The 24,972-nt window shown below is 56.7% G+C and overlaps 1 protein-coding gene across 2 annotated transcripts in view; it reads left to right on the top strand.

Moving 5' to 3' along the window:
• Positions 1–23,640, top strand: part of NTN3 (netrin 3) — a 34,961-nt gene extending 11,321 nt beyond the window's left edge. The window contains exons 3-8 of one of the 2 annotated variants that reach the window (XR_012625217.1): positions 5,957–6,145; positions 12,831–12,980; positions 13,889–13,942; positions 21,711–21,785; positions 22,052–22,699; positions 22,794–23,640. Coding sequence is in view for 1 of the 2 variants with exons in the window: in XM_074840591.1 (XP_074696692.1) it covers positions 5,957–6,145; positions 12,831–12,980; positions 13,889–13,942; positions 21,711–21,785; positions 22,052–22,380 (797 nt within the window). In the remaining variant the exon portion in view is untranslated. Of the gene's footprint in view, positions 1–5,956; positions 6,146–12,830; positions 12,981–13,888; positions 13,943–21,710; positions 21,786–22,051 lie in introns of both variants that reach the window. The other variant, XM_074840591.1, reaches the window with a different exon arrangement.
• The last annotated feature ends 1,332 nt before the right edge of the window (positions 23,641–24,972 follow it).

The following is a 24,972-nucleotide window of genomic DNA, read 5'->3' as shown; positions in this document are numbered from 1 at the left end:
CACCCTGCCCACAGCTGCTGCCTCCAGCTGCCAGCAGGTCAGGCAGGGGAGGGCTCCGACTGGTGGGTGAACCCACAGAAACCCCCTGGGACAAAAGGAAGACCCCAGCCCAGTTGGCTGCCTCCCTTGTGAGGAGCCTCCCCGCTGAATCCCCCGGTGAAGCAGTGGGATGGTAGCAGAGGTGGCTCTGCTGGCCCAAAACGGCTTAAACTGGAGGGAGCATCTGCAGATCTCCTCTCTGCCTATCCGTCTTGTCCATTGTAGGGTGAGGGTCCCGCTTCACAGGGCCGTGCTCCCGAGCATCCCTGCCCCCAGCTGCTTCGCCCTTTTGGCAGATGGGGCTGAAAAGATAAACGAGGGAGAGAAGAGGAGGCGGGGGCGCAGTGCGGTCCCTTCAAGCTCCCCCCTGACAAGCCCCGCGCACAAAGACCCTTCCCCGAGCTGCGTGTGAAAGTAGTTTTTCCTGTTGATTCACTCCCCTTCTTTCTCCCTTTCCCCTCTCGGGCTTTGTGCCCTCTCTGAAGGGACCTGAAAGAGCTTCTCCATCACCCGCCTCCGAAGGGCTTAGTGGCTGAAAGCTGGATTAGCTCCCCGAGCCTTCCCCTCTGTGCCTTTCAACAATGACATCTCCCCAGCCAGCACGAACAGACGCAGCAATTAGCACCAATTAAAAGGAGAGGCCGCCCGGGAAGTTCCCTTTGCTCAGCCTGGGGGCTGCAGGGTTTCGGACTCTGTCCTGCAGCCGGGCAGTGGTGATGCTGGCTCGTGGTGGTGGATGGTCACGCGTGGCTGGGGAGGGGCGAGGAGGGGGAGGGTGGATGGATGCAGGAGCTTGGTAGCCCAGTGCCAGCTGAGGGGCAGGGCTGGGGGGCTGCAACCCCCCGAAAATGGATCTGGATGGAGCCATGGGTCTTGTACAGCTTCAGGTCATGTTGGCTTCAGGTCACCTCTTGGCTCTGTGCTCCCCAGCACTCTGCATGGAGGTTTGTCCCTCTCCAGTGCACAGAAGTCTCTGCCTGCTCCGGCATGGGGACAAATTGATGTCCTGCACCATGTCATGGTGCTGGGTCATCCATCCATGCGGCTGGGGGTGAGGACAAACTTTTCTTATTTCACGAGAATTTCTGCCTCTGGCTGGTGTGGGGAAATGCAGAGGTGCAACAGCCCAGTGATGCCTGAGGTCTGAGCATTGGCATGGGGCATGACCCCACCACAGCTGCCGTAGGGTGGCTGTGGCATTCGCGGGGACTTCGCTGTGCTGCCGCGTTATGGGAGTCAGCGTGACTTTGGCAAGCAGGCGGGTTTGGGGATGTTGCAGCTGGGACAGCGACAGTGGGTTTGCCACGCTGCTGGCTCAGCAAGAGGGCACATGCTCTGTGCCACAGGGTGCGTGGCCCCATTCCTGGTGGTTAGAGAGCAGTCCCAGAGGTCCACAGGCACAGGGAGCTCTCCTGATACCCCAAAAGGGCTGCATGGCCCGCAGGGAGCTTGCCCTGCCAATATTGGGATGCTCTGTGTACCTGCTGGTGTGCTCTGCCCAGAACAGGGGAAAGAGGAGGGCAGGAAAGAGAAAGATGTGTCCCCATCTATGTGTCCCTCCAGCTTTTAGCCCAGGTCAGGCTCAGTGGAGGATAATCCCTGCAGAGTGGCCAGCGGGAGCAGGATCACCAAAATCCCAAGCCCCGCCATGTGATGCATCAGCTTTATTCTTGCAGACCCGCGCCTGCTCCTTCCCACTGCCGCTGCCAGTCCCTGCCTGCACATGCAGAGCTGCTTGGGGCAGCCTGGTCACCCCCTCAGCAGGCTGTCCCCGAAACACCCGGCCTGGGGAAGGGGGGAAAGCGGATTAGCACAGGGCAGCCACTGAAAGTAATTGATGCACTCGCTGGTAATGCGGGAGCTCTTGTTCCCTTTGTGGCCGCCGCGGCGGGAGCGCTCCCCAGAGCACTGGGATAATGCACGGGGCTTGCTTTGATCCCGGGGGCTTGGCGGGGAAGGGGTTGCGCTCTCCTGGGAAGACGTCGCTGGCTGCTGCTTCCCTCTGCTTTGGGCTGGGGGGCTGTGGTGATCGATCTGGGATGCCAGCGCCGGAAAATGCCAATCCCTGGAGCGGTGATGGGATTTAGAAAATCCCCTGTGCTTCCCCCGTGTCCTCTGCCCCTTCCTGAACATGTTTGCTTTCTTTTTCTACCTCAGTGCTTCCTATGCAAAAATTATCTCAGAAATCCCCCAGTGAGCTGGCCTGGGCTGTTGTACCCCGTGGAGCAGGATCCACGCTGTCAGTGGCCTCTTGGCAGGCGCATCTGCAGCCCCTTCCCTTGCTGCGCCCCCGCAGCGGGGTGCTCCTTGCCTGCTCCCCAGCAGATGTGCTGGGCACTGGTGGGTTCCCAGCCATGGTCCTTCCCCACAGAGAGCAGGGGGCAGTGGTTTGGGGTAGGTGATTGCTTTTGGAGGTGGACAAGCAGGCAGCATCCCCCTGCCACCTCTGCCTGGGCACCTGCTCCCCATGGGGCACAGCATCGCAGCGAATCTGGGGTGCAGCCGGGAGGCAGTCACTGAGGTGGAGGGGATTAACATTTGTCTGACCATCCTGAGTCCTGCTCCTCCCGGGATGGGGCTGGAGTGGCTCAGCCTTGTCCCTCTCACCCCTGTTCTCAGCTCTCAGCCTCTCAGCGAGGACTCTCTGCTTCTGCTTCTCCTGCTTCCTGTCAGAAGAGGTGCAAGCCTTGGCCCCTCTCTCCAAACACCTTCCCCGTGATGGAGGCACAGTGTGGATGGGAGGGAAGGGGTTTTTCTGCTCTCGGTTCCCATCCCCAGGGCGGAGGTGCAGCCCCATCCTGCCCCGCCGTCCTGGCCGGGCTCTCCTCCAGCCAAAGCAGGGGCGTAGCTCAAATCCGCTGCGGGTTGGCAGCAGCGGCCGGTCTAGGGTTTCGCTGAGCCGGCTGCCTTCACTAATTATTCCCAGGGAACTTGTAGGGTCGGCAAGCCTGCCTTCTGCCCCACAAGCTCCATCGTCGGCCGCGCGTGTGCCCCAGTGCATGGCGCTGCCTGTCCTGTGCCGGGGTCCCTGCCCCAACCTCCCCGTGCCATCGCCCCAGGCTCCTCCATCCACAGCAGCCTGGAGGAGGAGAATTGTGGGGCAGCCAGGGCCTGGGCAGGGGTTCAAACACCATCAAAAGGGGGACAGAAGGTTGCTCCATTGCAAGGTGTTGATGTTTAATTAGTCTATTATTGCAAATTATTAGATCTTGTGATTGTTTAATTGATCATATGATTGTTTAATTGGGCATACTGTACAAGGGCGGAAGCGAGCTACCACATAATTAGCCCCAAACTGTGCAATTAAATTCTTATTAATACCCCAAACAGCAGGGAACATTCAAGCCTTTAATTAGTGATTAACGGGAGACAAACAGAGCTTGCAACCGAGTCAGTGCTGAGGAACAGTGCAAGTATTTAGCCGGGTAAGAGGGGGGGACCCGTCTGCCCCGATTAGCGCTGGATGGCTGCGCCGGGGGGGTGAGGGGACGGTCACGCGTGCTGGTGTGACCCTGTCCCTGAGCAGGGGACAGCCACCCATCCCAGCATAGCCAAGTCCAGGCAGGTCCTCATGTTGGCTGGCCAGGATCGTGCCAGGCTTGGCTCCTGCTAAGCTGGTGGCAGTTTGCTGACACCCGGCCCTGGGTGGGATCAGCAGCCCAGAGTGGGCAGCATCACTGCCTGCAGGCAGGGGGGACGATGCCAGGCAGCAAGAAGAGGGTTGTCTCCAAAACCTGGTTCCTGGGAGGATCTGCAGCTTGTTCCCAAGGAAAGGTGGCTCTGGGGCTGACGGGGACATGCCAACCGGGAGGGCTCCCAGCCTACAGTAGAGTCGGTGATGCCATGAGAAGGCCCCGGCCAGTTACTCTCTCACCAATTAAACTGGAGGCAGAGAGGGACTCGCGCCAAGGGCAGCGAATCATTTACCTGACCTTTCTCCTCCACTGCCCATTGCGTCCCCTCTGGGCTGCTGTCCCCTTTCCTTCCCTAGAGGATGCCAGGGGCTTGCGGGGGTGGCCCCAAGCATTCCCAGCGGGACAGAAAATCTGCCTTTTCGGGTGACCCAACTGGCCTTTCAGTGATGCAAGGGAATAACAAGGCCGCTCTACCCTCCAAAAATCGCTCCTTTGCCACAATTACATGTGGCCACCTCAGTTCAGCGTCACAAACTGCCCCATTATCTGGTGAGTGCAAGAGCAGCCTGGATGTCGGGGTGCTTCACCGCATTTCTTCTGGCCCTGGCAAAGCCTGGCCGGGCATTGGCATCCCCAGCACAGCAGCATCCCTGGCACAGGAGCATCCTAGGCTGCCTGGGACCACGGGCAGTATTTGCTGCTCTGCTTCCAAGCACCACAAGCACCTAGCCCTGTGTCAGAATTTGCTTCAAAAGTCCCTATTTTTCACCAGCACTGGGGAAAAAAAAAAATGAGCTCAAAAGGCACAACTCCCCAGAGGCACCTACCGCCATGCTGGAGTGTTATTTTGATGCCTGCCATGTGATTTTTACACTAATCTCATAAAGCAGGGGAGCTCCTGGGGGAGCTGAGGTTTGAGCGCGTGGTGCCGGCAGCACTGAGGCCGACACCAACTTTTCGCTCAACTCATTTAAACCTCCAAAAAGGCTCTTTTTTAGGGCTGGGGTTTGCTTCAGCTTTCTTCCCCAAGCGTCTCTGAGGCAGGAGTGACGAGGCGGGTGAGGGAGCGTTTGATCTGCGTGGGCTGAAGCTCCCACCAGCGCTGCTGGCCGGGGGGGAGGCAACTTCACACGACCGCCAAGCCAGGCCTAAGCAGTTAAATCTGGGCTGACACGTTAATGAATTTCACAGTATGCCTGGAAAAACTCTCACCCAACCTCACTTTACCGGTGTGGGGAGGGGGCCGGGACGGGGGAAGGAGGGCGCCACGTTTTGCCGAAGGAAATCTTGTTCCCATTATCTTTTTGTGAGAGTGTTAAGCAGGAACGGGCATTGCTTTGCCTTTTTATCTCACACACGTGGAATCGGGCAGGGGGGGCTGCGCAGTTCCTGTGGCTAATGAAAAAATAGTGCGTGTGTGTGTTTGCAGGACCGTGCACGTGTGTGTGCGCATATTCGTGCACGTGTATGTATACACATACATGAGCATGGGTATGAATGTGCGTGCTTGCACATGTGAGCGTGCACGTTTGTGGGCATATTTGTGCCCACAAGTGTGCACCCATTTGTGTGTGTGCACACGTAGCAGTGTGCGGGTGTTTGTGCGCGTCTGCGTGCGTGCACGCACCTGTGTGTGCACGTGTAACATGTGGATATTTTGGTGCACATTTGTGTGCAAGCATGTACATGTTTGTGTGCACACGAGCTAGTATGTGTGCTCGTGCACATCTGTGTGTGCACACGTGTGCATGCACATGCGTGGGTTGCTGTGTGGGCTTCTTTCTAGGTGTGCACATGCACACAGGATAGAGCCTTTTATTTAAGGAACTGGGGGGGCTCCATTGCTGATGCTGAGGATGGCACCCTGTGAGGCAGCAGAGCCAATGCCACCGCACCCCCTGGCACAAGATGGGAGCCAGCTGCTGGGGAAGTGACGGGGGGGTGATGGGGCTGCAGGTGCCCGATTGGCACTGCTGGACCCCCTAGCTGAACCCCTCCACCTCACACTTGTCTGCCTTCAGCTGAGCAGTGCCCCATCCCTATATGTGCCCTTTCTCCTCTTCCCTGACCTCCCAGCACCGGTCCTGTGGGGCGGCTGATACCGCACATCTGGACGGCACGTTGGGGCCAGCTGTGCCGTGCCGTGCCTTGCCCGTCCCGCTCCCCTGGTGCGGTCAGGCCCGGCCCCCAGCAGCAGTGGAGGGCACTGGGGCAGCTCCAGCCCACCCAGGGGGTCTCCCTGGTTTTGCCTCCAGCCCTCACCCTCTCACCTTCCCTTGCAGCCTGCAACTGCAACCTGCACGCTCGGCGCTGCCGCTTCAACATGGAGCTGTACAAGCTCTCGGGCAGGAAGAGTGGTGGTGTCTGCCTCAACTGCCGACACAACACCGCAGGGCGGCACTGCCACTACTGCAAGGAGGGCTTCTACCGCGACCTCAGCAAGTCCATCACAGACCGCAAGGCCTGCAAAGGTAAGCTGGGGGGTCTCCATGCAGGCAGCACAGGAGTTGCAACCTCTCTTGGTCTCCTTGCTCTTCCTTCCCATCCTCAGGACATCCCTCTGCTCTGCTCAGAGCCCAGCTGCTCCCCCTGGCAACTGCAGGGCACCTCCAGCTTCTGTCACCCTGGTCGCTTCTGCCAGCGCAAGGGCACCAGGCAGGGACATCACTTCAGGCCCAGCACCTCCTCAAGGGATGGGGAGGATGACAGGCAGGGAGTGAGCAGGCTCCCAGGAGCCCGGTCCATCCCAGGAGGGTCCTGGTGTGGCCACAGTGACAGTCTCCACAGTCGGAGAGATGCTGGGCAGGTGCTGGAGAAAGTGCATGACTAAATGTGCTGAAAACCCGTCTCTGACACTGACGTTGTCTGGGCCATAGACATGCTTGGAAGTATTTGAGCCGCTTCACAAAATGACCCGTGGTGGCTTTCCTGTCTTGCGGGACTGGGGATGCTGACAGAGGTTTCCACCTCCCTGCTGGGCTGCGGTGCAGGACTCCACACTGTGCGTTTCAGCTATGGGACCTGTTTTTGGGGGCATGATGAGCACTACAGCTCTCGGTGACTGCAGGCAGGTGGCTTGTCCCCAGAGCTGTCCAGGAACCGTGCTGTCTCCAAGCCATCAAGCTGCAGCTTGACCTCGCAAGGTCCCCAGCCTGTGACAAATTTCATGGGGCCTGCATCTCTCCTCTCCCTCCTCTAGCTCCTGGCTAAGCCCATCTGGTTTGTCTTATCTCTCCCTGCTCATCCTTCTCTGCAGAGCCTTTTTCCTCTGTAAAGCCTCAAAATAATAGTTTCACAAAGAAATTGAGATAAGAAAACACCTTGCCCACCCCCAGGGACTGGCGGGATCCAGACTGAAATGCTGGAGCAGGCAGGTTGGCCATGGCTGCTCTGAGGCCAGGAACTCATCTCTGATCCCTTTTCTTCCAGCTTAGATTGCAAGTACCTCCCGGGAGGGAGCGCAGCATCCCTCTCTCAAGCATTGTGCAGTCATGTGGGCAGCGGGCACCTTCACTGCTGTAAGGACATGACGCTAGTGTGTTTATGTAGGGCCTACAGTAACCGCTGAAGCTGGTTTTGGACCATTAACTTTATGGCCACAGACCTGAATTGAAGGATTTGGCTTTTGGTGTTCCCATCTTGGGTGCCTTAGTGTTGTTTGTAGGTATGGTTCATTTGGGTCCAGGATGTAATAGGTAAAATTCCTCCACTGCCTGTGCTGTGTGAGCCGCCCCTGCCTCTCCCTGTCCCTGTTCCTACGGGAGTGGTTGAGAGGAGAGAGCAAAGGGAGAAACTTCCCATGTTTGACTGATGCCACGGTGGTGGTGGGAGCACAACTGAGCAGGCGCTTTCAGGGGGAGCCCTGCCTGCAGCCAGCTCATTAGCACACGATGAGCTAATCATTTTTAATAACCCAAGCAGCTGACTTGACACCTCAGCAGCCCATGTCCTCACGGGACCGTGCACTGCTTCCCAGCCCCATGGCCTTGGCCAAGCCGTGTCACAGCTATGGCTGTAGGCACAGCAGCCCCCCGGCAGCAGCAGGGGTTTCCCATTGACGGGGCTCATGCCAGGTGGCAGCCAGGTCACAAAGCCATGCCAGGTGCCAGCATCCTTGGGGTTACACTGGGAGGCACTAGGAGAGAGGAAGAGGAGGAGGCAGGACAAGACGTGCATCCCGAAGGTCTATAGCACAGTATTCCGGGTTGCATCCCATTCCTGGGAGGGGTCCTGGCTCTGACTGAGGCCAGGGAGTGATGGCAGCAGTCCCTGGCTCCTGATGCAACGCTGCCAGACTGGGGCAGCTTCAGAAAAATTCCCTTTTCTGTGAGGATTTTCCTTGAGCACTGGGGGCTCGCAGGCAGCCCCAGATCACCCTGACTGGCACTGGGGCTTATGAGCACTGGGGTGGCTGTGCCACCTCCACCTCACCTTGCATCCTCTGCGGGCAGCACCCAATCTCCCCACCCCTCCCTGAACAAGGGGTTTCTGCTCTCCTTTGGTTCACCAGCTCCTTCTACTTTTGCTACCAAAATTGTCTGATAATATCCCAAGAAAAATGGAAGCCTTGCAGGTGTTTGCCGCCCTGTGGGACCCGGGGTTCTCAGTGACACCTCTGTGATGGTCATTGAGGTCTTAATTTCTGCTCCAGCCAGGGAAGAGAGCACTTACCAAAAAAATAGTAATAATAAATAAATAAAGCAAACAGGATTTGGCTAGGTGCTGGAAACAGGGAGGAGGGTAACTGGATAGGGCCCGGCTCAATGTGTGCGTCAGAGCTGGGTGTGAGTCTGTGGGACCAGGGACACTGCAGGTGCAGCGTTCCCAGGTCCCTCTGTTTTCACGGCTGAAGCTGGAGGAAGCAGAGGGGCCCGGGCTGCCTCCATCTGCCTGCGCCTGCCTGATTCAGGCAGCAGCCTGCGGTCTGTCAGAGCAAGTCCTGCTCCACCATCCTGGCAGGGCAGTAATTGTGGAGCATGAAGGTGATGGAAAGCGTCTCGGATTTAAGGTGGCTCCTCTGGAGGGGATGAGGTGGGCAGAGCATCCCAGGATGCTCAGGAGCTGGTGGGATGGGGCAAGGGCTGATGCTGCTGTGCAGGAGAAATGCCAGTGAGCCATGTCCAGGCTGCGGCGGAGAGGAGGAATAGGGTGCTGTGGTAGGTCCCCTGTTGCAGACAAACCTCCCTCCCCTGCCTGTCCCCGTGCCAAGCCATGGGCAGGTCTCTGCCAGCCTGGTCCAGAGGGTGCCGCTTCCGGAGGGCTGGCAGTGATTGCCCATGGTTTGGAAATGCTGCAAAGGTTCAGCCCAGCCAGATGAACATGTGCACAAGGGCCATCCCCCGCTACGGTGCATATGTTGAGGAGGATCTGGCAGTAAAGGCAGTACCCTGGGTCTTGGGAGCCAGCTCCTGGCTCTGCCTCAGGGAACGAAGTTAATAATAAAATCCCTGATGCTTCTGCTCCTTTGGCTGTCCCTCTTTCAGTAAAGCAGAGAGAATGTCCACCCCTTTCTTGTACTTATCCAGTGGTGGATCCATTGGGACTGGGAGCTCCTTGGAGCAGGACCAACACCTGACAGAGATATATAAATATATAGAGACATGACAAGAGAGTTTGGGCTTGCTTTTACCAAAGATGTGTCCTGTACCTACAGATCAGATACCTACATGCCTGCAAGAAAAAAGAAATAAAAGGAAAAACAAGCCTCAGGACAGCAGATCTTAAAAGCAGGCATGGAACAAGCTGCTATGAACTGACATCTGCAGCTTTCAACAGAGGTTCCTTGCACCCACCACAGCACTGGTCCTGGGCAGAAGCTGAACATCCCAGCAAAGGCAGATTTTGCAGGCCCTAGGAATGAAGCTTGTTTCACATTCAGGAGGTGAAATACTAGCCCAGAAGCCAGGAACTACTACATTTTATTTAAACAAACCCCAAAGCATGTTACTAAATAACTATCAAACCATGGTTTGTCTCTTCTGGGATGCAACGTCTTTGAAATAGGCACAAAAATATTGACTGCACATTGCACAAGCCCACATGTCCTGCTGGCAACTGAGCAGAGCCCTCAGCCACCGGCTGGTGAGTGGGGAGTCAAGCTTTCCCCTCCAGCCGCCGGCCGGCCAGCAGCCAGCATCACCGCTGGACACTGCAGGATGGAAAAGCTGGGAGGATGGAAAAGGCAGAACAACCTACAGGTTTAATTCAATGGTGGTAATTGAAAAGTCAAATAAAGAATGGCTGTGCATTAATCCCTATAATTTAAACAAAGCTGTAAACTGTGAGCTTTCTCCAATGAAAACTGGTGAAGCAGTAGCAGCTAAGCCTTAAGACGCAAAAATACCCTCAATATTAGGTGCAAAACATGCTTTCTGGCAAGCACAGCTCGATGAGTTAAGCTCCAAGCTAGTGACTTAATCCACCATTCAAGCACTGTGGGCCAGATCCCGGCAACCGGCAGGGCCACGAGCAGCGGGGCTCAGTGTGTGGGCAGCAGGCGTGGAGCTGTGCTGTGACCCGACGCCTGCATTCCCCGGTGCCGGGATGGGGTCCCTTGGCCAGCCCCTCTCCGGGTCACGTCAGGGAGAGGAGGGATGGAGATGCTACAGCCGGAGTGGTGGGATGCGGCCACGGTGGGATGCGGGACTGGTCAGGGTAAGCACTGAGTGCTGCCTGGAGCGGGAAGGAGCAATGGATTCTCGTGGGACTGCAGGAAATCCCACCACAGCGGCGTGAGGGGCCGGAGGGTGGTCTGACAGAGACCAAAGACTGATGTGGATGTGAGATGAGCAAAACTGCCTTACTTGCCAATCCGGGTAAAACATTAAGAGTCATTGAAAGCCCTCTTCCACCACATGAAGAGGGATCTGCTTAGATGAATTGGGTCCTGATTGTGCTGAGATTTATGTCCATCCTTAGACTTTACACCAGGAGTACACTGCTGGGGCCCAAGAGATTATCCACAACGAGTGAAGTTAAGCGCTTGTATAAATCTTTGCTGGAAGCATGCCTTTGGCCGTAAATTTTTTAGGGCACTGACTGCCGCTGTGCATGCAGAGCAGGAGTGATGGCTGCGGGGACCTCTGCGCTCTCCCTACATGGTTACATCTCTCAGACAAGCGGGTGTTTGACAGAGCTTTTGCCCAGCTGTTCTGGAGTGGGTTGGACTTCACCAGCTGGAGATGGGTGTGTGGCCCTGGGAACACTCTGAGCACCAATGGTGAGGTGAGAACCCCTCATTCAGGGCAGCACTGGGGTGATTCTGGTGGCACTGGGCTGCTCTTTCCAGCATGGGTGGTGATGAGGATGGTCAATGCTTCATGCCCAGCCGCACTAACAGAAGCCCAAGCCTTTGCTAGTGGAAGAGACAAAGCAATGGATGGTTTCCAAGAGGTGTACCTGCCAGCTCGTCAAAGGCACCTGCTTCCTTCAAGTTCTGCAGGATCCAGCCGAGCCCGCACAGAAGAGCCCTGTGGAGTAGGCATAGGGAGGCCATCAAGATGCATCTGAAGTACGTGAAACATCCCTGAGCACGGTGGTTCAAGAGAGGGCCATAAGCCTGATGTTCTCCCCCAGGGCGAAGCAGTGATGCTGTTCCCATGGGTCACCCGAGGCTGGTGAAGCACTGGACCATCGCTGCTGGCTTTGCTCCTTGCAGTCTAGGGCTGAACCATCCCATAATCTCAGGACCTTTGGGGCTCCCTGATAACCTGACAGTGGGTGTTTGCAGGAGAGCCAGGAAAGCCTTGCTCACTGGGGCGAGCTGACCGCCCTGGCAGGAGACAAGCCTGTTATGGCTGAAGAAAGACCCCATGTTTCTGACAGCCCTACGTCATGCCAAGACTCCCTTACTTGCTGCCATTTGTTATCACAGCTGAGCCCCCAAAATATCCTTGTCAGAAAGACGTCCGTTTCCAGTCCCAGGCAAGATCTGATAAGAATGAAGCATCTGGTCCCCATTAGAGTCTGCTTGCTCTGGTTTCTGGCCATGCGGGAGGGGACCCGAGGAGCAGCACTGTGGTGCTCCCACCAGTCCCATCTGGTGAAAATTAGGGAAACGATAACATCAGGGGGCTGCGGGGGCAGGCAGGGGGGGAGTGTTTTTGTTTTGCTTTGGAATCATGTTCAACTCTTACACTGATGGAGTCTGAGATAACCTCCTCCAGCTCGTAGCCCGTCCAGCCCTGGGCAAGGCAGATGGGAAGGTCCTCTCTGAGTGAACATCTCCTTCGCACACTCCTCCTCATAGGCAACCCCTGGTGCATCCATCATCCAATGTTGTGTGATGGAGAGCCACTTTGGGTCTGTCCTGAGGATGTAGACCCAACTTTCACCCACCTCAGTTGTGGATTTTCCCCTGGGGAGGCTGTGACAGAAAGCCATGGGGACATCCTTTGGCTGGGGTGTCTGGGAGGCAGGATGGGCATTGAGGCTCATGAGCTTGGGAAGCATCAAGAAGATCCACTTCAGACCATCTGAAAACAAGGCCAAAGTTAGTGTAAAAGCTCCGTGTTGGTGCAGCTCTGTGGACTGCAAAGCTCAGAAGTAGGGTAGCAAGTGGAGAAAATGCCTTTTACTGCTGCAACAGGAGCACCACCCCGGGGTTGAGGGGGAGGAAAAGCAGACCTGGGCATGTATCTGTCCACTTTCTGTCCCTGCAGTGCCCCCAGTCCCACCCTGGCAATGAAGAAGGGTTTGTCTAGACCCATGTGAGCCCCACTCCCTTTGCTTGCATGGGACAAGGCTGGCAGCAGGCGTGGGACTGCCTCTCCTCCTGCCTGCATGCATTCCAGGCTGTCCCCAGAGCAGCTGCCTGAAAAGCGGGCAGGAAGAAACAGTTCTTCCAGTGTCCAGACCTTAAATTCCAGCTTGAAGGTGCCTGTGTGAGCTGTGGGGTCTCCAGGGGCTCATCCTGAGCATCCTCCTCAACGGAGGCCCTACCCTGGCCAAGCCCTTCACCCACTCTCCCTCCTGCCTGTGCTGCTCACAGCACATGTGGGATCATGGTCTGGACTGACGGGTCTTGCTCCAGCAGCTGCTTTTCACCGGTGTGTTGGAAGGACCCACCTCCTTGCCTTTCCATGGGTGGCATGTTGGGTCCAGTTTGGGGTTTGCGTTGTGCATCACCTCTCATGTAACCTTTTCTCTCTCACCCAGCCTGTGACTGCCACCCCGTTGGCGCAGCTGGCAAGACCTGCAACCAAACGACGGGGCAGTGCCCGTGCAAGGACGGCGTGACCGGCCTCACCTGCAACCGCTGTGCTAAGGGCTACCAGCAGAGCCGCTCTCCCGTGGCCCCCTGCATCAGTGAGTACCACTGTGCCCTGCCCTGTGCTCGGGGACCCCCACCAGCACAACAGGATGCTGTCCTTGGGCTGGCTTGTGGTGGGTGGGGGGCTGAGCCAAGGGGTTGCCCATCCACGTGGTTTTGCTCCAGGAGGTGGTCAAAGCAGTTCTAACCTTCTGGGGGCACCTGTGCTTTGCCCCTCAGCCCAGGAGATGCTGAACGACCCCTTGGGTTAGTGCTTCCAGCTGGCTGAAACAGCTGTGCTGGGACATCTCTTCAGCTGCAGCAAGGTGCCTTCCTCACCCTGCTGAGCCCTGGGTGTGATCAGGTCTGGGGCAAGGTCAGAGCAGTGTAAAACCGTCTTTATTGTTGTTGTGGGTCTGAATTTGTCCCAAGAAGCAGAGGAACAACTTGCTGCCCTGCAGCATCTGATGGCATTGCTGGAACAGGGGTAGTGGGGGTGAGTTGGCAGGGCTGGCTCCTCTCCCTCTGTTGTTCGCCAGATTTGGGGTTAGGACAGAATTTCCCCCAGGTTTTGTTGCCAGGAGTCCCGAGAAAGTGTTGTCTTTGGCCGTGCTTATCCCTGTGCTGTGCAGGGTGGAGCATGCTCAGATCAGCTGAGCATCTGCTCATCTGTCGATCCCTGGAGCACGTGTCCTCTGCAGCAGTGACTTATGCTTCTTGGTGGTTGCAGCGTCTCAACCCGTCCCAATTTACTGAGCATTTCGGAGCATTTGGGCATTTCTATGGTCTGTTTAATGGCCTGTGATATTCAGATCAGACTCATCGCATCCATCTTTCTTAACGAGCTGCCAGAAGTGACCCACAAAATCCCCTCTGCACCCTGCTTGTGGAGGGCTTTTGTCCGGGTGTCAGCCCCAGAGCTGGGGATGCCTTTCCTTAAGACATGTCTCCCTTTCTGTTCCAGAGATCCCTGCCATCAATCCCACCTCCCTGGTGACCAGCACGGAAGCACCTGCAGGTAAGTGCTCCACATCCTGGGCCAAGCCCACAGCCCCAGCCCTGCCCAGACACATCCCATCCCACCTCCCCTCTCCCCAGCACACCAAGGAGTGTGTAATCTTTTTCCCTTTGGCAAAAAGATTAATGGCAAAAAATTCTGGCGAACAGTTTTGATGAAAATAATGACTGAGATTTGAAATCCTGTGTATTTCTGGAAAGAGATCAACAAAGCTTGATGGGACTTTCTCAGGGAAAGTGTGGCTCCATCCCCTCCGAGGAGGAAAGCAGGGATGTAGCCTGCTAGGGCCTCGCAGCCCCTCGGCAGGTAATGGCAGGAGTTGTGGCGTACAGCACCTACGGCTCAGTGGGTGCTTGGGGGCTGGATTTTTTTAATCTCTTTTTATCGGTGCCAGTGCAAGAGGTTTCTCCTCAGAGCCTTTTACCTCCACAGGGCCTTGGCTCTCTGAGCAGTGCCAGGGTGGTGGGGTCCACCAGGCTGCAGGCAGGCTCAGGAGCCCCTGTTCCGGGGTACAGGCTGCCAGGTCTCCCCTGGGACATGGGTGACACAGGGCTCGCCCCGTCCAGGTCTGGAGGAGAGAAGTGTCTGGGTCTGAGCTGCTTGTCCTGCCTCTGTGGGCTGATGGGGCCATGGGAGGATCAATGTCACTGTTGCTGTCACCCAGTGGGAGAGGGGGGTAGCTCTGGCAGCAGGCTGCAGGCTTTGCATGGGCGAGGGAGGCATTTCTGCTGCTGTCCTTAAAGTGCCTCAAGAGCCACCCTGGCTTCCTCACACCTCCACACGTGCTGCAGGTTTGCTTGTGCTCTTGCAGAGGTTTGGCTAGGGCTGGGCACTGGTGGGTGCATGGGTGCTGCCTGCACTGGGGGGTTAGAGCCCCTCTTTCAGCCCAGCCACAGCTGCCAGGGCCCCGCCGAGGTGCCCTCAGCTCTCACCCTGACACAGCACATGCCGACAGCACCACACAGTGGTGCCAGCCGCCAGACCCTCTGCCACCGCCGCCACGCTAAGCCCTCCCTGGCACTGCAGGATGTGGCCCAGCAGATGCCATGGCAGACAGGTAGAGTAGCTGCTTTGCATCTCCTCCCCAACCGCCCCTCTTCTATCAGCTGCCCCCTGCCATCTCATCTGTCTTCCTGGCACCTCTGTGCCCTGCGTGGTGGTCACCAGCGGTGGGAGCGGATGGGCTGTGCTGATGCCAGGCCAGCTCTTCAGAGGCACGTGGGGCCATGCATCAGAGGGGGCTGTAGCAGGGCTTTTCATAGAATCATAGAATGGTTTGGGTTGGAAGGGACCTTAAAGACCATGAAGTTCTGACCCCCCTGCCCCGGGCAGGGACACCTTCCACTAGCCCAGGTTGCTCAAAGCCCTGTCCAACCCTTGAACCCTTCCAGGGAGGGGGCAGCCACAGCTTCTCTGGGCAACCTGTGCCAGGGCCTCACCACCCTCACAGTGAAGAATTTCTTCTTAATATCTGATCTAAATCTACCCTATTTCAGTTTAAAACCATTACCCCTCATCCTATCCCTATACCCCCTGATCAAGAGTCCCTCCCCAACTTTCCTGTAGCCCCTTTAGTACTAGGAGGCCGCTCTAAGGTCTCCCTAGAGCCTTCTCTTCTCCAGCTGAACCCCCCCAACTCTCTCAGCCTGTCCTCACAGGGGAGGTGCTCCAGCCCCCGAGCATCTTCATGGCCTCCTCTGGACCCGCTCGAGCAGGTCCGTGTCCTTCTGATGTTGGTGCCCCCAGAGCTGGACCCAGCACTGCAGGGGGGGGCTCACAAGAGGGGGAGAATCACCTCCCTTGACCTTTCTTTCTCTCCCCCCTCTCTTGCAGTCCTGTCAGCACCATAGTGTGGCTGTTTCTAGCCATCCCACTGCCTATCTGTCTGTAGGGATCCCAAGCCAGATCAAGGGGCAGAAGCTAGGGAAAGAAGAAGCCCTTTTCCTCCTTGGGCCACCCTTCACCCTGTAGTCCCCCAGACCTTGGTCTTTTCCCACATGTGGAATAGACATCCTGCACCATCCTCCACTCCATCCCATGGTATATGGTCCTGGGAAGAGAGCAGGGGCACCTCCAGCTCCCCATGCCCATATTTAATGAGGAGCTTCCCCATGCTGTGATTGGGGTACGTCTGTCCTGAGGGAGCCTGCATGCTCTTTGGAGACCCAGTGCCCTGCATGCACCCTTCTCCCCGGCTCTCCTTCTCACAGCCACCCCACCCTGGGGGTGGAAAATGCCAACAGCCCCTTCGCAGGCTGGTGCATGCCTGTGATGTGCTTCTCAGCCTTTTGGGAACATCTTCCAGCATGGCCCCTGCAGCCTCGAGGAGAACTGGAACAAGGGGTGTCAAAGGTACAGAGCTATGGAAGGAGTAGAGCGCGTGGATGGGGATGGAGGGGCAAGATGTGTGGGAGGAGGCTGGTAGCTCGGCTCCTCACGGAGCAGTGCTGGCCCCCGTACGCACACAGATCACACGCTGATGCAGAGGCTGGGAGTGCTGCACAGCCCAGCGCCCACCCAGCACCCAGAGGCACGTTTCAGCCCTCCCAGCCCTGCTCTGCAGAGGCTCTGAGAAACGGGAGTTGTTATTGGGATGTGAGTTGAGCAGCCCTGTGTGGAGCTGGCAGAGGTTTTGCTCCACGCTGTGGCAGCGGAGAAGAGTCACCCGTGGTGCCGTGCACGTCTTGCATAATGGGACAAGCATAAGAGCTGAGCTGTCTGTGATGGTAACACTGCTGGGGAGGCTGCGCGGGGCAGGGCAGACCACCACCACCACCTCTACTCCTGCCTGCCCTGCTTGCCCTACCTGCTGCGAGGGAGGGAGCTGGGAACACCAGGCTTTGTGTAAAGGAAAAAAAAGGGGGAGGCAGAAGGGGGATTTGAATGGTTTTATTGCAAACAGAGAGTGACACATGGAGCAGAGTTAATCAAGGTGACTCCCCTCCAGTGCTTTATAAATAGGAACAGTCTTAGAGTGATGTCTGATATTTTCAGCTGTGTAAAAATAAATGGCACTCGCTGGAGACCCGGGTGTTTACTTTGTTTTAACAGAGCAGCTCTGCCTTAAACTGCCTCTAGTTTTATCTGTGGGTTTGTTGTTTTAAGATTTCTGGCTTCTAGCTCGAATATCTTTAATGCAAAGTAGCTCGCCTCTGCCCAGACTCTGCACCGGGGGAGAGGGGACCTGTTTGGGGTCCTGCTGCCCCATTTGCTGGAGGGGATTAGAGATGGGACAGGTGATCCTGCCCTGCCCAGCTCTGTCTGGGGTACCTTGCCTCCAGCATACTTGTGCTGCTGGCAAGGCTGGACACAGTGCTGCACCCTGCCTGCTGCCTGCACCCTGCCCCACTGCCTGCACTCTCCCCTAGGAACCTCCAGGCTCTTCCACAGGCAGAGCACTCCCTGAGGGGGGTCTCAGCCCCCAGTGCCCCACAGTCCTCCCACGCCAGGCAGCCTCTGAGACCCTTCTCCTCTCATTTCCCCACCTCCCTCCCTGCCTCTGGCAGCAGGTGCCAGGCTGTGGGAACAGGGGGATATTGTTTGGGGCCGCTGTGCTCAGGTGCTGGGCTTCCCCCCCCTCTCCCCATCCTCCTCCCTGCTGGGGTCCTCTCCCCGGGTGCGTCCGGGCTTTTTGCTGATGTTGCCATCCTCTGCATCGCTCTTCCCAGCTTTCTTCTGCCTTTCTGACCCTCTGGAGCCTTTGAGGTCCAGCTTTGATCTCTCTGCCCGAGCAGCCAACTGGCTCAGCAGCGAAATGTCCTGGGTCCACTTCTCATAATTTTTATTATTATTATCATCTTAAAATATTTTCCACTTAGTGGAAAAAAAATAAAAATCCTTGTTCCCCGTTAGCAGAATTAACAAAACTTGTGGAGCACAAAACAGGGCTTTAAAGGAATTCAAAGTCAGCAGTAAAAGATTTGCAGCCATAACACCTAATTAAGTTACATCTCTCTTAAAACAAAATATTCCTTCTTTTTTTTCAAGGCGAGGAGAAGTAAACCAGATGTGCAAACTTGCCGCCTCTCACACATGCTCCCCCCACAGAGACGGGGGATGCCCGTGCCGGGCCAGTGGCTCGCTGACCGCCTCCTCCCGCAGCTTCACCCGGTGCTTGCCCCGTGCTGCCCATCCATCCCACGGGCCGGTTCCCCCCTTGCCAGTTCCTGCGGTGCTACTGCCCGCACCACGGGCCAGTGCCAGGCTGGCATCAGCAGGCAGTGGTTCTGTGGCAGCTGTCCCCCCTGGTGTCCACGGAGCGTCCCACCCCTTGCCAGCATCTGCCACTGATGGGAGTCTCCCAGTCGGTCCAGGGAAGCTTTATGGTGGCACTGGTGAGAGATGGCCGAGGGGGGAATCTGGGACCTGGGACTGCCTGGGCCGTGGCTGTAGTGGGGCAAGGTGTGCCAAGAGCTGCCCTGGGACACCAGCGGGAGCAAGCACTGTCCAGGACAGGGCTGCAGCGTATCCCAGGGATGCATCAATGTCTGGGATGGGCTGTAGCATGTCCCAGGGGATGCAGCATCATCTCAGGGTTTGTGGGTGCACTTTCACAGCTTTGGATTATCACAGGTCTCTGCCATCCCCCAGCCCCTCCATAGGGCTTGGCTGCCCCGTCAGGCTGCATAGACATGGCAAGAGGGGTGAGCAGGAGGGTGGCTGCATGCAGAGGCTAAACCTGATCTTTTCACTACCCTGCAGCATGTGTAGCGCCAGTCTGGGAAATTTAAAAGGGAACTGGGAAGGTGGGGAATGCTCTGGGAGATGCCAGGGGAGAGATAGTCCTGAAGCAGCTTCTCTGATGGCCATCCAGCCTCTCCTGATGGTTTTGTGGGGTGGACAGAGAGCGTGCTGCCCAGCTGGGCTGGCAGAGCAGGTGGAGCCACAACCAGGCTCTCTGGGGCCTGCCTGCGGGAAGAGCCACCACCCAGCACATGGCATCCTGGCAGGCATGGGAGGATGGAGCCATGGTCCATAGCTGTGCCCCAGTGAGGGGTGGGGGGCTGAGACCCTGAGTAGAACCCTGCTGCGGGGGAACCCTGTGGGAACAGGAGTAGGTGCTCAGACAGGAGGTGAGGGCAGGACCCAGCCGTCCTGCCGGGTGAAGGCTGAGCTGGGTGGCAGCCCTGGCACCCTCACCTGGCCACTTCTCCAGCCACAGCACCTGCACCCTCCCCATGTGCAGTGATGGAGGGCCACATGCTCAAAGGCAAGAAGGGAAAACACTTTGAGTTACTGGGTCTTTTTTTTTGTCTTCCCAAGTTTCTTACATAAATTGAACAGGAATTGATTTTATATTTGAGGAATGTTCCTCAGCACAAAGCCAAGGTTAAAAAAATCCCCACACTAACCCCAAATTGTTAATTCCCAACACTACCTTCTGCCTCTTTGGAATCAGTTTTATGATGTGAATCATGAGCAGGAGCCCAGGGCAGTTACTGGTTTTCCTTCTGCTTTTCTTACTTTTCTTTCTCCCCCATTGCTGAGCAGGGCAGGTGGCAGGTTGGCCAAGACTGTCCTGCAGCCTGGTCCCACCACCCATCACCCCACCACCCATGGGCTCAGCACCAGTGTGGCCTCGACACCACGCAGCAGCCACCCTGGCCATCCTCCTGCTGGACACCCTGGTTCGTGCCACCCTCCTTCTCTGTGGCAGGCCCATGGCAGAGCCACAACTGATGCCAACTGCAGGATGGTTTCCATGCCCCCTGAACACCTCCTTTCACCACCAGGCCCCGCATGGTGTGGTGCTGGCAAACTGGTGTAGTGGCATGGCTCCCAGCAGTGGGGGCACTGGAAACCCACACGGTCCTGCATCTTCACCAGAGGCTTGCGCTGTGCTGGGACCCAGGCTGGATCCTGCAGTGGGTGTGGAGGGGCACACCCTGCACCCATCCCCAAAAAGTACCTGGTAGCCCCTCCGTACAAGGGTGGTTGCTTGGACACACAGACAGTCTCCTTCACTCTGCTTGGGGAGGAAAATAGCACCTGTCCTGCCAGGCTCTCCTCAAAATAATGCAGGAGCTCCCTTTTGGAGTCCTCTTCAGGTAGCAAGAAAAGATGGAGCAGAGTGCCAGGGACAGGACTGTAGCATGTCCCAGGGGATGCCGCAGTGTCCAGGATGGGGCTGTAGCGCACCCCAGGGATGCGGTGGTGTCCAGAGTGAGGCTGTAGCACATCCCAGGGAGGCAGTGGATGGAGACACCTTCAACACTGCAGCCGAGCACTTCAGAGCACTCAGCATCTACCCCACATGGGGGTACCCTGCCCCCTCTGCAGCCACCACTGTGGGGATGCAGTGGGGCCAGGGCATCTCTGCCAGCCCAGGCAGAGGGGCAGCACAGCAGCACAGGGGGGCTGAGCCGAGAATCAGGGCTCATTCCCCTCTGCCAAGAATTAGCTTCATGCTGCGCCGCTTCTATCGATGACAAATTTGGAACAGGCGACAGAAAGTCCCTGATAAAAAGGAGCCAGGCAGAAAGGAGATCAGCAGAGCCCAGGGTGAGTTTGTGCTTCTGGGCTTCTTTCTTTCCTCTTTTCTCCTCCTCCCCTTGGCACAGGGCACTGTTATTTCCCTGTCTTCCCCCAGACCCACGCCTCCATCCCCAGTGATTGCTGTGGCAACCCACAAACAAAGACAACTTCAGGGACTGCTGGCTCTGTCCTGGGATGCAGGGCCAAGCTGGAGAGAGAACCTACAAGAGGGAGAGAAAAGAAGAAAGATGGGCTTAGAAAAAAACATGCCATTTGGAAAGAGACAAATTGAGATGTTCAAAGGAAGATGGCAGGGGAAAGAAAGGAGAACGGGGCTGCTTCAGGCAATTGTTGGGATCAAAGCCTTTGGGGAAAAGGAAAGAGGCATTCCCTGCCCTCCCTCTGCTTGAGATGCAAATCTGGGGTCTTTAGAAATGCGCAGAAAAAAGCTTCCTTGAGGGAGGGATGCTGCGTGGGGTGGAGACTAGCCATTCTGGAGCAGCCTGAGCAGGGGATGCTTGGGCAGCAGGAGTGACTTGGTGGAGCAGAGCTGCTTCCCTCACCCACCTGATCCCCCTGGCCCAAATCCCCTTCCCCTCTTTTGGGACACCGGTGAGGCACAGGTCTCTGGAGAGGCTGCTCCATGAGGATGTTTCCTACAGCCCTGGCCCCTGAGGGCTGAGTTGCCCCTCAGGATCACAACCCCCTTGGCCTGAGGTCAGACCTTCCTTTAGGTCCCCTCTCTGCAGGGCCAATGGTGGGTTTGATGCTGAGTTGTCTCTTCCCCACGTCGCCCAGATTTGCAGGGCCACAGCTGTTCTGGTTGACTCTCTTTGGCCATGGCTGCTGCCTGCTCTCCATGGTGGTCGCTTTCACTTCACCTGCATTTCTCCCATCCATCCCCTTTTGCATCCCGGAGGAAAGTCCCCAGGCTCCCTCTGCCACCCCTGTGCTGATTTATCCTGCAGGACACCATCACTGCCAGCACAGGAGGTGACACAGTCTGCTTGATGGGCTCAAAGTCACTTGGTTTCTCTTCCCAGCTGATGTGGTGTCAGTGTTCATGCTGGGATTTGAGCGCCCAGCCCCTGTGAGTTGCCAGGGTGGCAGCTGAACTCGCTGGACCCCCATCCCCAGCAGCAGCCTAGGCCCTGGCTCAGGAGCCTTCTGCAGGGTGCTGGGATGTGGAGTCTGCCAGACTGGGTCTTGCTGCTGTCCCCTCCACCTTATGGTGGGACAGGACCCAACGTGCTTCAAGCCCCTCAGTGCTCAACCCTCTGTTCTTCCTCTGCAGATTGTGACTCCTACTGCAAGCCAGCCAAGGGCAACTACAAGATTAACATGAAGAAGTATTGCAAGAAGGACTATGGTAAGGACCTCCCTGGGCCATACTGGGCTTTGCTGAAGAGGCAGCCGCGGGTCGGCCGCAGGCAAGCCATGGGTGGGGGAGATACAGATGTCCCAGGGGATGGGGGGCACCCAGCATGGAGAGAGGTCCCCAAATCAGCCCTACCAAAGGTGTGGTGGATGAGGCAGGTGGGGCTGTTGGGGACAGGCAGTTCCCTTTGCCAAAGTTTCCTTTGAGGAGCAAGGCAAAACATCCCCCATCACCATGCCTCCCCTCTTTTCCCTCAGTGGTCCAGGTGAACATTCTGGAAATGGAGACGGTGGCCAACTGGGCCAAGTTCACCATCAACATCCTCTCTGTCTACAAGTGCCGTGACGAGCGGGTCAAGCGTGGCGACAACTTCTTGTGGATCCACTTGAAAGACCTGTCCTGCAAGTGCCCCAAGATCCAGATCAGCAAGAAGTACTTGGTTATGGGCATCAGCGAAAACTCCACTGACCGGCCAGGACTGATGGCCGACAAAAACAGCCTGGTCATCCAGTGGCGGGACGCCTGGACACGCCGCCTTCGGAAACTGCAGCGACGGGAGAAGAAGGGGAAGTGCGTGAAGCCCTGAGGGGCTTCCACCCATCCCATCCCACCCTGTGCTCAGCCCCAGCTCGGCTGTGCATTGCCAGACTACGCCCAGAGACTCTGTACATATATATAGTGTGAACGGACTCTTCTGTCTATAGTGTATATTTTGGCAATGGTTTCCCTTTGTGTGTGTGTGTGTGCACACATGGGTGTGCGTGTGGGTCTTTTTCTCTAAGTGTGTATTAAAAATAACGCAGTAATGACAAACCTTTAATGAGGAGCAAAGCGGAGCGAGATCCTGTGGGTGCCTGTCGCCTGAAGGAGCTTGAAGGGGATTGGTGTCCTGCTCCGGGCATGCTGTTCGTAATGCTTGTTTTCTAGGCTTTTCTTTTACCTTTAACAAAGTCTTCTGCCGGGTATTGACATCTGAGTTGACAGCTCTCCTTTCTCCAGTGTCCAGGGCATGCGTCTTCCTCGCTGTCTGAAAATGTGCTGCTGTCAGACCTCTCTGCCCTTCTCCTTGCCCAGTGGGAATGGGAGATCAGAGTCTTCTGTCCTTCATCCCGATGTGCATATGGGCAGGCTGAGTGGAAACCATCCAGTACTTCAGAGGGACCAGGAAGAACAAACAAACTTCTGCAAGGCCTGATTCTCTGGTGACCTCAGGTTTTCACAGACCAGTGCTGCCGCATGGGGCAGGACCCATGCGATGCTGTGGAGAGGAGTCAGGCCCTGGCATTGTGTTGGCGGCCACTACCAGGCAGAGCTGTGTCCACCAGGGAGAAAGCGACAGACTTCACAACCCCCTGGCCATTACCTATCCTGGTGCATAGTCCAGGTGACCCAGTGGAAAAGACCTGGAGACACCCATTTTCCCCTCCCATGTCCACCAAGGCCTGCCCTGCCAGCAGGACCTAGGGTGGAGCGGACAGGCTGACTGGAGCCATCCTGTATCATCGTCCATCCACCCATGTCTATGTCCCTATATTCTCAGCTGGTACCAACTGACATAATTCCACCTGTTTCTGTTGAGCTGACACCAGGTGACCTGTCTGCCTTGGTGTGCATCCTTCAGAGCTGGCCTGACTGCATGCTCTCCTGGGAAGTATTGCTGTGGCCAAGGTTGTCCGAGGAGATGCACAAGGCAGAGGTGGCAGGAAGAGAGAAGAGCTTTCGTTGACCCACCTCTAGTCTTTTATATCTTCTTCACCATGTATTAGTCTCCAGTTCAAACAGACATCAGTATCTTCCCATGTTGAGATTGTAGCAGTCTTGGCATAATAAATATGAATAGAAATAATAGGTGCTCTGACAATAGATATTCCTTTCCCTCTAAGCCTTGCCTTGCTTATTGAATGTCTCAGCAAGGCACTGTAGCCTACATCACAGTCTTCCAGTGCTTTAGGATGATACTTTGCCCTTTTGAGCCCACAGCAGCTTGTGTGGACTCCTCATCCCATGGGTGGTCTGGGGCTTCTGGGCTCCAGCATCCCAGGGTGGTGCTGGAGCCTGCAGCTGAAAAGACTGGTGAAGAACTGTCGGGGTTCAGGACGGGACTTTGGGGAGTGAGGATCTAGGTAGTGGGGGATGTCTGTGTGGACATGCAGGTGCCCTATTCGGGGAGCTTGGTGCATTGGTGAAGCTGCTGGAGATGCTGGAAGTGGTTTTTCAGAGATGCAGTGCCATCTTTGAGGTCCCATGGATGCTGGGGTGCCTATACAGGGATACCTGCGGGGAGGCCAGAAGCTGAGGGTCAAAGGGTATGTGGGACCACTTGGGCTTGGATGAGCTGATCCTATGCCACACTCCTGACATAGCTCCCTTCTCTCCTCCAGCTGGGCTGAAGGGACCCTCCCATCCCTGCTTCCTCTTGTTCTGGTTGTCATAGGCCATGAGACAGCCCTTGAAGTACGTGGGCCACCCAGCCCTCTTCTTCCTCCCATGTCTGCTTGCACCAAGGAGCCCAAGAAGCAGAGGTGCTGCCCTTGTCCCAGGCTCACTCTGACCCCATGCACCCAACAGTCCTCATGCAGGAGTCGGTGGTGGAACACCCTTTGGTTGTGCACGGCAGGGACGCCCATTGGGGTCATCCCCATGTCCCCAGAGGCTGCTCGGCATCACCCAATAGGGTGTGGGAGCTTGCTGGCCCCTCTTCTCAGCAGCTGCAGCCCATGAAAGAGCAGGGCAGCACCACTCTCCATGGACATGGATGCTCATCAGGGCAGGGCTACAGAAGGCGCGTGCTTTCTCTAAGCAAGTACAGCCTTCAGGAAAGACATGATGTGTCTGTGCTCCCCAAAAAGCACTCTGCACGGCCTGCTGGGGCAGGAGGCTCCAGGGTTTCCTTTGGCATCTGCTTTCTCCTCCCTTGAGGCAGGGCACCTAAAACTCTTTGAGGACTTTGGTGTTGGTGGTTGAAGTTCTTGATTTATCCTCCCAGATGGCTCTTCCCTCTTGTTTCAACTCTGCCATCTGGGACTGCTGGCAAGGAGAGATGGCTCCCAGCTGGTGTCCCAGTGCACGTGGGCATCCTGCTGGGGCAGATCAGACACATGGGGGCAGGACAACCACATACCCCATGGGCTGCCGCTGAGGAGAGGAGCTCTCCCCCTTTGGCTGAGGGATGTCCTAA

The sequence above is a fragment of the Strix aluco genome, chromosome 15 (assembly GCF_031877795.1).
Source record: "Strix aluco isolate bStrAlu1 chromosome 15, bStrAlu1.hap1, whole genome shotgun sequence".
NCBI lineage: Eukaryota > Metazoa > Chordata > Aves > Strigiformes > Strigidae > Strix > Strix aluco.
This window is presented reverse-complemented; position numbering and strand designations above follow the sequence as displayed.